Source organism: Triturus cristatus, chromosome 9 (assembly GCF_964204655.1).
Source record: "Triturus cristatus chromosome 9, aTriCri1.1, whole genome shotgun sequence".
In the NCBI taxonomy this organism is placed as follows: Eukaryota; Metazoa; Chordata; class Amphibia; order Caudata; family Salamandridae; genus Triturus; species Triturus cristatus.
In genome coordinates, this window is record NC_140592.1 from 324,581,518 (window position 1) to 324,595,946 (window position 14,429).

Consider the following 14,429-nt stretch of genomic DNA (forward strand, 5'->3'; position numbering starts at 1 on the left):
AACTGATTATAAAAGCCCCTGGACCCACTTGAGGCTTAGTTTTCAATACCCCCTTTTTATTACCTTACATACAGCTATATCCCCTGAAGAAGGGCATACAGCTCGAAATGCATTGGGATTTTCAAAAGACTGAAAATGTAAATATTGATTTACATGTAAACAGAATCAGTTGGATTGCATTTAATTTCATCGTTGTTGAAATGAATTTAAAAAAAGTATATTTGAGAAACTATTGAAATAATTTTCACGGAATCATTGATGAACTTATCTAAATCCCTTGTTTGGGATAGAAGTGTTGCGATTAGGAGACGCTTTCCCCGGTGTGGGAAGCGCACTGCTATATATTTTCATTACACCTACGATACCTTATTGCACGCAATCAAAACGGATAAAACAGATCAGACCATCCATTAACACTGGAGTGCCCCTGCCTTTCTGTTTGCTATTATTTAATATCCCAGATTGATTGATGAGAACACTGCTGGCCATGGCTCTTGTCTAACCACTGAGAACAGTTTCGGCACTCACATGCATACAGAACGTTTGTATCACATTGTCACTCGCGTTTCAGGTATTCCATTACTGTACATCGCGCACTGGTTGAGCACATAGATTTGTAGCTCATGTACACTTACCAATTGCTGTTTCTAAATCACGATCAATTAATTTTAGGTCAAGTTTTTCAACACTCGCAACAGCACCTGTTTATTCCTGAAGGATTTTTAAACCCAGCATCTAATATAAAGACATTTGTTTGACGCATTGATCGTGAGTGTATTCACATTTCTACAACTGGCTCACAGTGATGAATGCTGGTTTCAGTAGTTTTTTAGGCTATCGAGAGCCTGTTTGAGCACATAGCATTTATTTACATTTGTATTCATCACTTATGTTTTATTTTTGATGGGTATCACGGTGAACGTAAGTGGGATAATGACAGTTTCACAGATTTTGGGTTCTTTCTGGACACTTCTCAATTTGCGTTCATAGAGTCAGCCACTCACATTGTTCCTGTTCTGATAATATGGCTTGCATGCAAGGTACACAATTCAATTCAATCAGTATTTTTATAGCTCAGCACTGTAACTCCTAGGGACTCAGAGACCAGTGGACAAATCGTAAAGGGTTAGACTCTGTAAGTACAGGATCATTTAGTGACTTTTGTGGTTCAACCGGACAAAGATTGTGATTATTACCAGCACTCCAACTCCTACTGCAATTTCTTACAATGATTTTCGGGAGGTACAGATGAACAAATGTCCTCAAATAAGAAAACATGCTTTCATTTAGGAACTTAATTTAAGACTGACTTATTATATTTTTTGTTTCTTTTGAGTCTAATTTGAGCCATTTCAATTAAAATTAGCTTCCGTAATTGTTATTACTTTAGGAAATGAATCTTGATAAAATGTTTACTGTGCTTGTATTCCATCCTAGGTACTCTCATATGGTTTAGTTGGGTATTTAAACATACTGGCCAGGATGCATGACCATGCACAGCCCGGAGGGGTAGCATTCTCAAGACCAGTTGCTGCTACAGGCCGGGTCTTTACAGTTCAACTGTTGGGAATGTAGAGGATACATTTGTGTGCCATGAATCAGGTGTGTATCTTGGGATGAGCAGAGAACACAAGCGTTGGAAGAGGCCCCCTCCCTTTGTATGCCAAGGATCAAGATGACAACCATACTGGACAACAGAAATCTGGGCTGACCCTGTGAGAGCAGATTGAACACAGGGAACTAGGGAGGGGTAAGCCCTTTACAACTTCCTATACAGATGCCCTACTATTTTAACAGTGTTCCGCTAAAGTGGTGCGGGTGACACTGGACTTCCAACAGGGTCCTGCGGATGGGTCAGTTTTACTTTGCATGAAGGCAATGAAAGAAAGCTCAAAGAAGTGGAGCATGGGGGCGAGTGGGAACTTGACAAAACAACTTAAGGAATCCCTCCCACATCCTCCAGAACTAATTTTTAGAAGAAGGACATCAGAACATGATGAAGTAACCGTGGACTACTGGGTGGGGCCAAAGATGAACAAGTGGGGCACAAATGAAAGTAGGCAGAGCTGAGACTGAACCCTCGTAAAAAAGGTGGTGAAATTATTGATGACCCTGCAGCACATGATGGAGGATACTTCTCGGTCACAGAGTTACAGAACTGTGCACTGCCCACTCCGTTGGACCTTGAAAAAACAAATAGAATGCTTCGGAAATTCCTGCCGCTCACATAATCTGAGAATCTTGGGTTAGTCAGTTAAGGAGGACTTCCAAACCTTACGGCATACACTTGAATGTTGTTTGAGATGACCAGGGTCTGTGTGCTTGGAAAAGGCAGTGAGGCCCATCACTGGGAAATGCATGGAGGAGGCAAAGACCACACAATACTTGCCAATACTACGAGAGGAAGACCTGCAGGAAATTATTTGAAGGGCTACATCTCGGGAAAAAATAAAAAAGGTGTTCTCCCAATGAAACCAATTTTAAATATCCTCCGATTTATGTCCACGATCTTTTGTCAAGAGACAGAAACTAGAAGCGGTGCATATACACTTGATGAAACTACATATGGAGGAATCCATCCTATCCCCAGCATGCTTATGGGTGGTGAATGATGTGAAAGTGTTTCTATGTTGCCAAGGTGGAAGCGGCAGATTGTTACTTGAACGGTCTACAGAGAGATGGGTGAGGAGATGGCTGCGGGCCTCTGTTTGGCAGCCCTCTGTACAGCCTATTTCTGGAACCGAAGTTGGAGTACTCTTTTTGGAGAAGGCATGATTTGGTGATGCATTACTTTGTTGCCAGTAAGCCACTACTTTCATCCCAGAAAAAGTAATGTACAAGAGGTAGGTTCTGCTACAAGTATTTAAGAAGCTTTTGGCCTTCATGTTATAATTATATTTCCTATATTGTGACACAATGAGTGGGACTGACAGTATTGTCTGCTGGCCTTGTCGTATGTGTAAGTTGCACATTTCAATAAATATATTTGGTACATAAACATACTGACTAATTGACGTTTCCATCCATTTGTAGCACAACTTCATCTGACAATGTGCATATGTTTACAGCCGATTTATACTTAGTTATCCCTTTGAAACTATCCGATTTGGCAATGAATTTCAAAGTTGAGAGCTGAGTAGCAAAAAGGAAGACAGTGTGCAAGCAAACCCATAAAGTAGGTAGTTTTCTGCATAAGGGAATGTTATCAACTGGTCGGCCACACACTGCTACTACTTCAACAAAAAACTCACTTGTTGAAAAAGTTCGCTACCATAACAGACTTATTTGGAGTCTTGTGTGATCACTATTTACTGCCATCACTAAACATATATGCATGCCTTTATACACATTAACGCTTCAAAAAGGAATAAAAGAGCGCTCGTGTGGTTTCCTTTGATGATGATGAACGAATCAAGTTATACCGAGATTCTTAAATTTCTTAAATCAGCTATCCATCACTGGATACTATCTAAACAAGTTTGCAACTCCAACTGTAGAATTATTCTTAAATATTTACTGTCGGAAACAAGTATATCTAATTCTTTATTGCACTTTGACCTCTCTATTGAAAAGCATTTTTCACTTAAACCATATAAAAGTGACTTTTCTTCGCAAATGGATTTGAATCTATGTGTGGATGTATAGAATATATTATTGCAGTTACTTGTATTCATTTGTTAGCGCCCCAACATGGCAACTTGCAGCCATTTCTCAAATGGAGAACTGTGCTAAATTTCACCTTGCATCCAGAGCAGGTTCCATTGATCATGCGGATTTGATCAACTCACCCTATAAATTCATATTTTAGTTTATAGGGATCCCTTCGTTCCCCATCTTCTTTCAGAAGAGGTAAAAAGATCCTGACGGAGTTCTCTCTTATCTATCTATGTCTTGCGTAGGCGTCACAAATGCTGTTGAGCGTTGCAGCCATCACCTCCCTTTACTGTAGGCAACCTAGGTCCAGAAGACAATGACTCCTCAACCTCCGCCCCAAAAAATGTACCAGAGGACGATACTTGCATCATATCTTCTCCAGAAAAGATACCACATCAGGCACTGTATGCCTTATGGGACCATACCACTGTCTCATGTTCCCACAGGATCTCGGTTTCCATGGACCATGGTTTCCTGGGAAGAGAGTCAGAGAGTCAGTCTCTCTCTCTCAGTCTCTCTCTCTCTCATCGTGGTTTTGCTAGAGATTTTGATTGTTAGTGTTAGTGGTTCAGCCTTATGATATCATCCCTTTAATTTTCAAGCATGATAAAGCAAATGATGCGAAATGCTGGTCAGTACAACAATCAACAAGGTGCTACATTTGTGTTGCCTTATTATGTGCTGTATCAGTTGAATCTTGAAGACAGTGTCGATAATGTACATCCTGGAATTACCGTGTGTCTGGCCATTTTATGCTTTTTATTGTAATGCTCACAAGAGCATCATGAATATTTTGCTATCTACCAAACTCAAAGTTTATTTGAAAAAAAACAAAAAATACAAGGTGCTATATCTGTCCATCAATGAGATGCAACCCAATCCACAGGGGATTGATTGCACGTTGCCAGGGAAGGTAACTTATCACTACTAGTCTGTCAGTACCAGCAGTTTAGCAGTGAGCACCCACAGTTCAGTAATTTACTTTGGATGCAGAAAGGAGTGGTATTTGCTTGTGAAAAGCCAGGCTATCTAGATCAGGGAATAAACAATGCTCGGAAGTGAGGGTCTGTGATGGGAATTGGCTGGTGTAGTGGTAAAAGCAGCCATTCCTGAATGCTGGAATCCTTGGTACAGAGATGGTAACTACAATCACACGAAAATCCACTGCTTCTTCACAGATTGTTTCCTGGGAACAGAGCCTGCACACAATGCAGATTAGGTTTAGTATTGAAGCTTTGGGTTGCATTACATTCAATCTGATTGGATGTTACATGTTCAATTATTCTGAAGAACGTTTTAATTGGGCTATATAAGCAGACCTTCTAGTCTGTCCTACATCGTATTAGCTAAGTAAGAGGGGATTCTTATCAGCAGACCCCCAGAAATTAAGATTGCGACAGCTATTATAACGGAAATGTTTTAAAGCGCTTCCCCTGGCAGCCACATTTAAACTCAGAATCTGTGCAGACAGTAGATTAACTTGCCTTCTCCTAACTATGTAGGAGCATGTTTGTACAATAATTGTCACCACCAAAACTTAAGGATTGATAAATCTTCACAGAAGATATATCCTCATCTTCCCAAACAAAATGCTTCAACAAACTAAAGGAGGAAATATCTTGAATATCATAAAGCGCATGTATATGGTCTATCAGAGACTGTTAAGTAAGGGCACCCAGGTAAATCGGTGCTCACCTTACATTTCTCTCAGACTTGTGTGAGGTTAAAGACGAGTGAGAGTGTGTGTGTGTGTGTATGTATATATATATATATATATATATATATATATATATATATATAATCATTGGACCCTCACTCACACACATAAGGTGTGCGAGTGGACGCATCGCTTTTGTAAGCGGAGTTCTGTGATAACTATGAGTGAAGGCAGGGGACCTTGGCGAGTTTAAAATAACCTCTGAAACCTAAAAAGTTAGGTAATGCCATAGGTTTAGGGGCTAAATTAAAAGTATTAAAAGTGACACTATATTAGGATATAATGGTCCAAAATGTCTAATCCGCCGCGTTTCAGCCATAAACTGTCCCGAAAGGTCAATTGGCTTTCTTCAGGACCTGTGTTTTCCCTGCTAGTTATAATAAACAGCCAATTGGCATGTACAAATCACATCGTTTTTTAAAAAAAGCAAACACATTTACATACAGACCATACACGGAGGACCTTTTCCTTGTATGGTCAACTGCTGAAATGAGATAAATTTATAATCAAATTTTGGCGTCCTTAAATGTTTAGTGTGCACCCTTAATTTTATGCCTAATAAGTGCTAAATGGTTGTTGTGTGGTATCCAATGACATTTCTTAGTATTAACACACATGACCAACACATCATTTAAAAACATGTGAAATACAGGAGTAGGGTAAAGAGCTACAGCTATTTCTACGATAAACCTTTAAAAAAGATTCAGTTCACAAAATTGCAGTTCATGGACTGCTAGAATAAAACTACAGAACAAGTATCGTCTTCAGGTTCTGAATTCGGCCAGAAAACGTGCAGATAAGATGGATCTGGTGTTTTTTCCTGACATAAATTTCCATTTGTCAAAGTAAAGAATAAAGGAAGTTGATGCATGCCCTCAGCTCAATGACCTATTATACTATGCTCACTTTTACCGCTTTTTTAGCATTTCTGTATGTTTGAAGTAGCCTAAAGTGCTATTGGGCAGACAAAATGCATTACTTTACAAAAGTAAGAAAAGCCACACCACTATGCGCGGAGCTGTACTCTTCTGTCATTTATCTATTTTTCTCCCCGATCTACCAACTTTTTTGAAACATGTAGCTTCAACTCTCTCCGACCCACGGGCCACAGGTAGATTATCTCTTCCATGGCTCACCAGCTACAGTTATAGACCCTGGTTTGCATGGGTGGACCCCCAGAGTACAGAACATTCATAAAGTAGTCCTGTAAAATAGCTTCTGGCATCACTGTGTGTCCTTTTTAAATCTGAAGCATGCCCCTGCCTTGTCCGATTTGGAGCTGGAGCCCTGTTCGACAGCCTAAAACTTTAAACTAATACTTTGAGACATTCAGACAGTACTTTAAACAGCTCTCGTCTCAAGAAGGATACTCTGCAGAATACATGCCTCAGAGGAGTGTTGCTGTGGAAAGCTGTAATTTCCCAGCCCTGGGTACTGCCCCTGCTCACCTTGACGGTAGTACATGTTGTTGACGGTGGAGCCGTACACCCTCCAAGCCAGGTGAATGGCCAGCAGGCTGAGCAGTAGCCAGCCCAGCAACAACTTGAAGATGGCAACCCTCATATCATTCTGGTCCCAGTCTTGTAGGAACTCCGTGCCCAGTGAGGACAGGTACTCCAGCATCCTTGATCCTAGCTCAAAATCCCAAGGCTCCTCCATTGCCAGCAGCACCGGCTGTCAAGCCAGTACTTCCATCCACCAGCTGCTACGGTGGAACACCCATCTGTGCAACCGTGCCTCGTCCTAGACACAAAGAGAGGACTAGCGTGGCAATGGCAAATACATTGAGAGAGGAGTGAAAGAAACTGCTAATTCACCTGTGGAATTACTGCCATAGAAAGAAAGAGTAGCACTGACACAACCACAATATTTATCTAGACACCTACACAAACATACATATAGATAACTACATTATGCAGGCTTGTTTCTCAGTGTCTGCGGATAAGTACAATATTTTGCTGATTTTTGTTTTTGTTTGTACAAATGTAAAGGTACTATGAACACTTGGTAAACATTTTTGAAAATGTAACTATCAAAACAGATGTAATCATGACTAAGGCGCTCTGATCGAGCTACGTTTGCATTTTACAAAGAGTGTCCTATTCCAAGATGTCTGCCTTGCTTGCACCATCATACCATGACGGACTGAAAAATATGAATGTAACTACTTCTTCTATTTAGACATTGGTAAATTGCATTTGTGTTGCTTTGTCCGGGAAGGAAATTCCACCTTCCCGTACACTTTGAAAAAATATCCGTTTCGGAAAATATCTTTGTGCTTTGGGGATAACTCAAAACATTTGAAAACACCCGCCAGATTTCCTTATTTTCAGGAGGCTTTGTTTGGTTTGGTCCTTTTTCTATTTCGCGAAAAGGTTTAGCCTTACTGCTCCTGTAATCGACCACAATAGGCCATTGTAGGGAAAACCTCTCTAGGCGGATGGGCGAAACTTGGGTTGTAATGTACGTGTGCGCAAAAATTCGAAATTCGGCCCTTGCAGGAACAACATTTTGCATATGTTTTCGACATTAATGAACGATATCTATATATTTCTGCCCGCTTACCACCTTGCACTTTTTTTTAACCCTAGGCAGATTTTTATATGCTACGTATTTGATTATTTTGCGTTGGCACAATTAGCATCATGGACCATGAGCCGGGACAACCAGCGATTATAACGTGTATTATTATTTTTTCAAATACATTTTTAGTGTTATGTTCCATCCAATATATGCTAGTGTCTCATCTCTCGGGATAGTCTCATAGGAAATGTCTTCCTTAATCATATTTACTATACCCTTAACTAGAGCACTATTCTTAGCATTATCTTTCACAGAACGTAGGGGGTGGACCTCATGAGCGTATATGAACATCGTTCTATATGCCCACACAGAACCATTATGGCTGAAAGGCAGGATCAGATAAGGGATACCTTTATCAGTAGTATGAGGCATAAGACCACACACCCAACAGTTAGTTGTGTTCACTACTAATTGGTGTTGGTGTAGAAGCTGAATAAATGAATTATTGACAAATTCTAATCTTCTAGCGGACTCGTGTTCAGGCAGAGGGTGAAAAGAATGCGAGGAAACAGTAGAAGGAGGTATGGGCTGTGTAGTGGGTGCAAATGTTACTTGAAAAGAGAATAAAACATATCCTATTAAAAACGTTATTCCACTAAGCAACATGAAAATACATAATATCAAAAATCGTTTCTTTGTCATCATTATACACATTCTGGCTTTAAAGTTCATCTGTTTGGCAGGTCTCTCATTCTCGAAAAACTCCATCCTCTCTAATTGCTGCTCGTGGTGGTAGGGTGTTCTATGCTAAGGAATGCGTCTGTCAGTCCAGGGCAACTCCCTTAGACCGACCAGAACTGTCGACCTAACGTCTTCAGCTGCACTCCAAAGACTTGGGCAACCACGACCCTACAGCTGAACCCGGATGGCGGTTCGAAAAATAAAAATAAAAAAGTTTCTCAGATGAGAGAGCTGCACTTTCAAAAATAGTGAAGAAAAAGAATTTTTTTTTATTTGTCCATAGTTCTCGGCCTAAAATTATAACGGCTTATTCCAGGTACTGTCTGGTCCTGGAACAAAAGTTCAGGCTCTGTAGTGTTCAATCGAATTGACGATGGCACAGCTTCTTGCAAAATATTGTCACTTTCTTGCTCAGAAATTGTTCCTTTTACACGTGCATCGCTAAAAGGCAGAAAACGAGGCACAGTCTCAGTCTCAAAGTCGGCGATCCCCTCCTGGACCCACCGGTCATACGGTAGAGGCAAAGGGACCCTCTTGCAGTGTACGCCGTGGATCCAGTTCTTTTTCCCTTCCACTTGAACAGCTGATCTTGTTGAGAGAAGGACGAGATGGGGGCCGGTCCAACGGGGCTGGTCATTCCTTGTCCGCTGGAAGTTTTTGACCAGCACCCATGATCCAGGATCGATAAGATGTCCTGGAGTTTCAGAGACCTGAGGCAGAGTATCATGAACCTGTTGGTGTAAAACACGCAATTTAGCCGTCAATTCATACAAATAATCAAGCAGTACAGGGTGTTCGATCTCACTGAATTTTGTCGGCCTTGGCACTCCCCATATGTTGGCCGGTCGGCCGAACACAATTTCATAAGGACTAAGTCCCACTCGCGAATGCACAGTCATTCTTGTTGATAGGAGTGCTAGAGGCAGAGCGTCAGGCCATTTAAGACCAGAGCTCGCTTGAATCTTTGCCAATTTCGGTTTTAACGTGCCATTATAGCACTCTACTAGTCCAGCTGATTGGGGGTGATTTGCTGCGTGGAATTTTTGCTGGATTCCTAGCCCATCACATACTTTCTTCATCACTCGACCCACAAATTCACTCCCATTATCACTCCAGACCATTCTCGGCATTCCAAACCTAGGGAAGAATTCTTTGGCAAGGGCTTTAGCTGTGGATAAGGCAGTGTTGTCTTTTAAGGGATATGCTTCTACCCATCTTGAAAAGGCACAAACAACAACGAGTACGTATTTCAAATTGTTGCACCTTTCCATGTGGATGAAATCTAGCTGCAAAACCTTGAACGGATACGTTGGAGGTGCAAAATGACCAGCTGGAGTTGGGGTTCCCCTACCAGGATTGTATTTCAGACACACCATGCAATTCTTGACCACATTCTCTGCACATTTAGGAATTCCAGCATTTTGCCATACTGGAGCCAACAACTTACAAATCCCTTTCACGCTGATATGGGCCATTCCATGAGCCATTGTTACCACTGCAAGGACATACGCATCGGGTAACAACCATCGCTGATGTTCTGACAAGTCAACCCAACCACCATTTTCATCCAATTTACCCGTACTTTCTCTCCACACACTCAACTCTTTCTCTGAAGCTTCAGCTTGAAGAGACTTCACACTCTCTATCGTATCTTCGCACATTCCAACATCACCAACCCATCTTGCAGGGCCTGCAACATACATTCGATTCATCACATCTTTAGCTGTTTCTCTTGCGATTTCGTCAGCGAATGCATTGCCACGACCAACATCATCAGTAACCTTCTTGTGTGCACTGCATTTCACAATCGCGACTTGTAGCGGCAAGGTCAGTGACTCAAGAAGCTCATTCACCAACTGACCATGCTGAATCTTAGCTCCATGCGAAGTCAGGAACCCACGTTCTTTCCACAATCGTCCAAAACTATGAGCCACACCAAACGCATACTGGCTGTCGGTATATATGGTCACTTTCATTCCTTTCAATAACACACACGCTCTCGTAAGTGCAATTAACTCTGCTGCTTGAGCTGAATTATGTGGTATACGTGCAGCTTCAACAATCGTATGCAAGGTCGTGACAGCATATGCTGCAGTCGTATCACCATTCGGAAGCTTGAAGCATGAACCATCCACCCATAAGGTACCATCACACTTTACAAGAGGAGTATCTTTAAGATCTATTCTCCCTTTCGTTTCTTCTTCTGTTCTGAGAAAACAATCATGCTGTTCTACATCATCTGTCTCTACTGAAATCGGCAATAACGTGGCTGGATTCAACGTATTGCACCTCTTTATGTGCACATGACTCGCTAACAGTGTCAACTCATAACCTGACAATCGAGCACTAGTTAAGTGCTGTGTCTTGGTCCTGTTTAACAACGTGTCCACTGCATGTGGAACCATCACAATCAACATATTATTCATCACTAACCCAGCAGACTGTCGAATAGAAACAGCTGCTGCCGCTGTGGCTCTCAAGCAACTCGGCAATGCTTTAGCTACCGGATCCAAAGTCGACGAAAAATACGCACATGGACGCTGCTTGTCTCCAAAAGACTGTGTCAGCACTGATAATGCACAACCCTCTTTCTCATGGAAAGACCCACATCATTAGGACCAGTAGCCCAAAGAGTATCAGGAAGAAACGACAATTCGGTCGGGAGTTTATCCTTCGACAAATACATTGAAGAGATCACTTTCCTACCCAGTGTAAGTTGTACTCCCGAAGGAGAACAATATAATGTCGCATACAATCTTTTCAACAAATCCAATCCTAACAAGTTTTCAGCACAACCTGTCGTCAGAATAAGGGGTGCTTCCAATTCACAAAGTCCAACAGAAAGGGACATAGGACTAGAAATCGGGTTCCTAACCGGGGCGCCAGAAAAACCTACTGAAACATTCATCTTGCCAGACAAAGGTGCGCCAGGGAGTTTTAAGTGCATAATAGAACTCTTTGTAGCACCAGTATCTAACAGAAAAGGGTCTGACACACCTGATGTAATCACCTTAACATAAGGTCCACTCTGATCTACTGGAACTGAAACAACTCCCTCTCTTTGTCTATGGCTGTCCTAGCAACTATTACCTTCCGTATTCTCATCTTCTGCATAGTAGTCGTCAGCATAGTACTGAGCCGTCCTACCAGACGTGTTATTTTGTTGGTCAAAACTATTCATTGAATTTTGAGACGGAAAGGAACGTGCGTTCTGGGGGAGACTTCCACGTCCTCTACCTCTAGGAGCTTGTTGAACACCTCGACCTCTTGCTCCAGAAACACCATTTGTACGCTGTAACAAAATAGGACAACTATACTTGAAATGACCCTCTTCTTTACAATATGAACACTGATTGGGACCTACAGGAACACGTGGTTGAGAAAACTCGAACCTTTGCGAGTTTCTCTGAAACTGTTGAGGTTGCTGATAGTTACTCTGACCACCACGTGGCGGATACGCTTGTTGTAAAAGAACCTTCGTCTTTAATTCTTTAGTTTTCTTGTCTGCTCTATCCTTCTCATCTTTATCCCTATTTTCGTAGTACTGTGCAGTAGCCAATATTTGTGCTGAAGAGGAAACGGCCCAAGAACTCTCGGAATCTTTCAATTTCTTACACAGCTCGGGAAGCAAATTGTGCACAAATTTGTCAACGAACAACCGTTGACCACCTTCTGTACTCATATCTTAACCACTGTGGTCGATAAACGTTTCCTCAAACCTGGCGAAGAAATCAGACACTGTTTCATCTTTCTTCTGCTTACACGCAGACAATTTATCCCAATTCACACGCATCGCAGGCATTAAAGTCTTCATGTAAGTGATGATCCTAGCAGGAAGTTCTGCTACCAAAGGCTCAGGCTTGGCACCACCAACTTGTCTATCATTTGCAGCACTAATATTAGCCCATGAGTCACCTAACTCTTGCGCATGATCTGTATGGCGAATCAATCCCCACAAAGGCTGTGGAACAACATTCCCAAATAACATGTCTATGTCGGCTAAATTCATGATGCATGAGTCTGCAGTCTGTGATAATTCCTTATAATACCCTGCAGGGTTTTTACGGGGGTCAGGCAAAGTCTGCTTAAGGGCTAAAACTTCAGCTCGCTTCCAAGGAACATGTACCCAAACACGCTGAAAATGAGCTGGAATAGCAGCAATTTGATTAGCGGCATCAGCCGCAACGGCGTCCTTCCATACCGGAGGGACTTCTCTCATTGGGAACTGTCGCACATTTTTTTTAACAGAGGAGTCATGTTCAAGCAGTGACTGAGAAGGATCCTCATTTCTAAAGGACAACAACGTCGCAACTGCTTTCTCAACATCGGAACCCACAATCGTGCCCTTCGAAAACTCAAACCGTACACGGCACAAATCCTGTGGATTTGTTTCCAAATCATTATCCTCTAATTCCTCACAAAGGAAAGCACACATTTTTTAAAAAACGTATCTTTGTTTCGGTGCTTCCCATTGGCGGAAGACATCCATAACAGACTCCACATCATATCTTGAAGGGTAAGTAACCCATTTACGTGCCATACGGTCAAACATTTCTCTCTCTCGAGAATTAGGCAGTTGACTACGCGACTGCTTACGCTCCGAATCAGGAGACACACCAGATGACCCGAAGAGAGGAAATATAAGGCTAGCAACAGTATCAGTCATTCTCTGTCAGATAGAAGGAGAAGTTGACAAAAGAAAAGGAGGAAAAACAAAGGGAGGCAAGAAAGATGCAGATGCAGAGGCAGTATCTGAAAGAACAGCAGAAGAGGCAGTCGATGTAGTAGACAAAGTCGTAGGAAGTACAGATGGAGCAGGTAGCAAAATCGGCGGCCCTTGAGGGGGCTGCACCATAGGAGTAGGGGCCAACTGAAGAGGAGCTGGCGGCTGTGGAAGAACCTGAGGCAAAATAACCGGAGGCTGCACAACTAAAGGTTGCAGAGGTGCTGTAGCACTCTGTGCATAAGGGGGTGGCAAACTCAACAAGTGTGACATTAAAGGATCTTTCTCAATTTATTTTGCTGCATCTTGCTGAAGAAGCGGCAAAACTGGATAACATTTATCGATCACCATGTTACGCTGCCTGTGCAACTGCTCACTCATCTGTTCCTCTTCGTTATCTTTAAACTGCATAGCAGCTTGCATTATCGTGATACCCTTTTCTCTCTTATTTCTCTTTGCTAATTTAATTTCCTTCTGTTTGGCTTCCTTACGCCATAGGCGGAAAGAGTCAAACATTGCCGGCCGGGCTTTCTTCTTAAAAAGTTTAACCTCCAGATTATCCAGAATCTCTGTATCAAAACTACCATATTGGGGCCATTTTAAAACACCATCTTTCCTGGTGTACCGGATCCATACTTCATTATATGCGAGGGGGCCTATGCCATGTTTCACACATAGTTCATAAGTTGGAGTTCCAATCGGAGGAACCGGACACGAGTCCTCCAATCGGGAATCCCTATTACAACCAAGACAAAACAAATTTCCAAGTCTGCTAAGACCAGGCATCTTCGCTCTCTAGTCTAGCTTCAAACTTCAAAGGATTATCGAATACGATAGTCTCGTGAATACACGAGTCCCTCGGCTTTGGTACTTGCAAGTTCCAAATCAAAGATCCCAAGGGGATACCAAACTAAGAACCAAACTAAGGACTGGGAGACGCTCCACTTATACTTAACTGAGGTATCGATGACGTCACCAGAAGACTCGTCTATCGTTTCGCTCTACCAATCATCAAGGGTCCAAAACAGGGCGATAGTCAGGGCAGCAGTCCTTCGTAGCCGTCGGGAAGCG

At 42.1% G+C, this 14,429-nt stretch overlaps 1 protein-coding gene across 1 annotated transcript in view; it reads right to left on the minus strand.

Annotated features, from left to right (window-relative positions):
• The window catches only part of TCTA (T cell leukemia translocation altered), a 69,254-nt gene extending 62,119 nt beyond the window's left edge, over positions 1 to 7,135 (minus strand). Inside the window, exon 1 of the mRNA XM_085625051.1 lies at positions 6,820 to 7,135. Coding sequence (XP_085481177.1) covers positions 6,820 to 7,030 — 211 coding nt within the window. The 5' untranslated portion in view covers positions 7,031 to 7,135. The remainder of the gene's footprint in view (positions 1 to 6,819) is intronic.
• Positions 7,136 to 14,429: the final 7,294 nt, after the last annotated feature.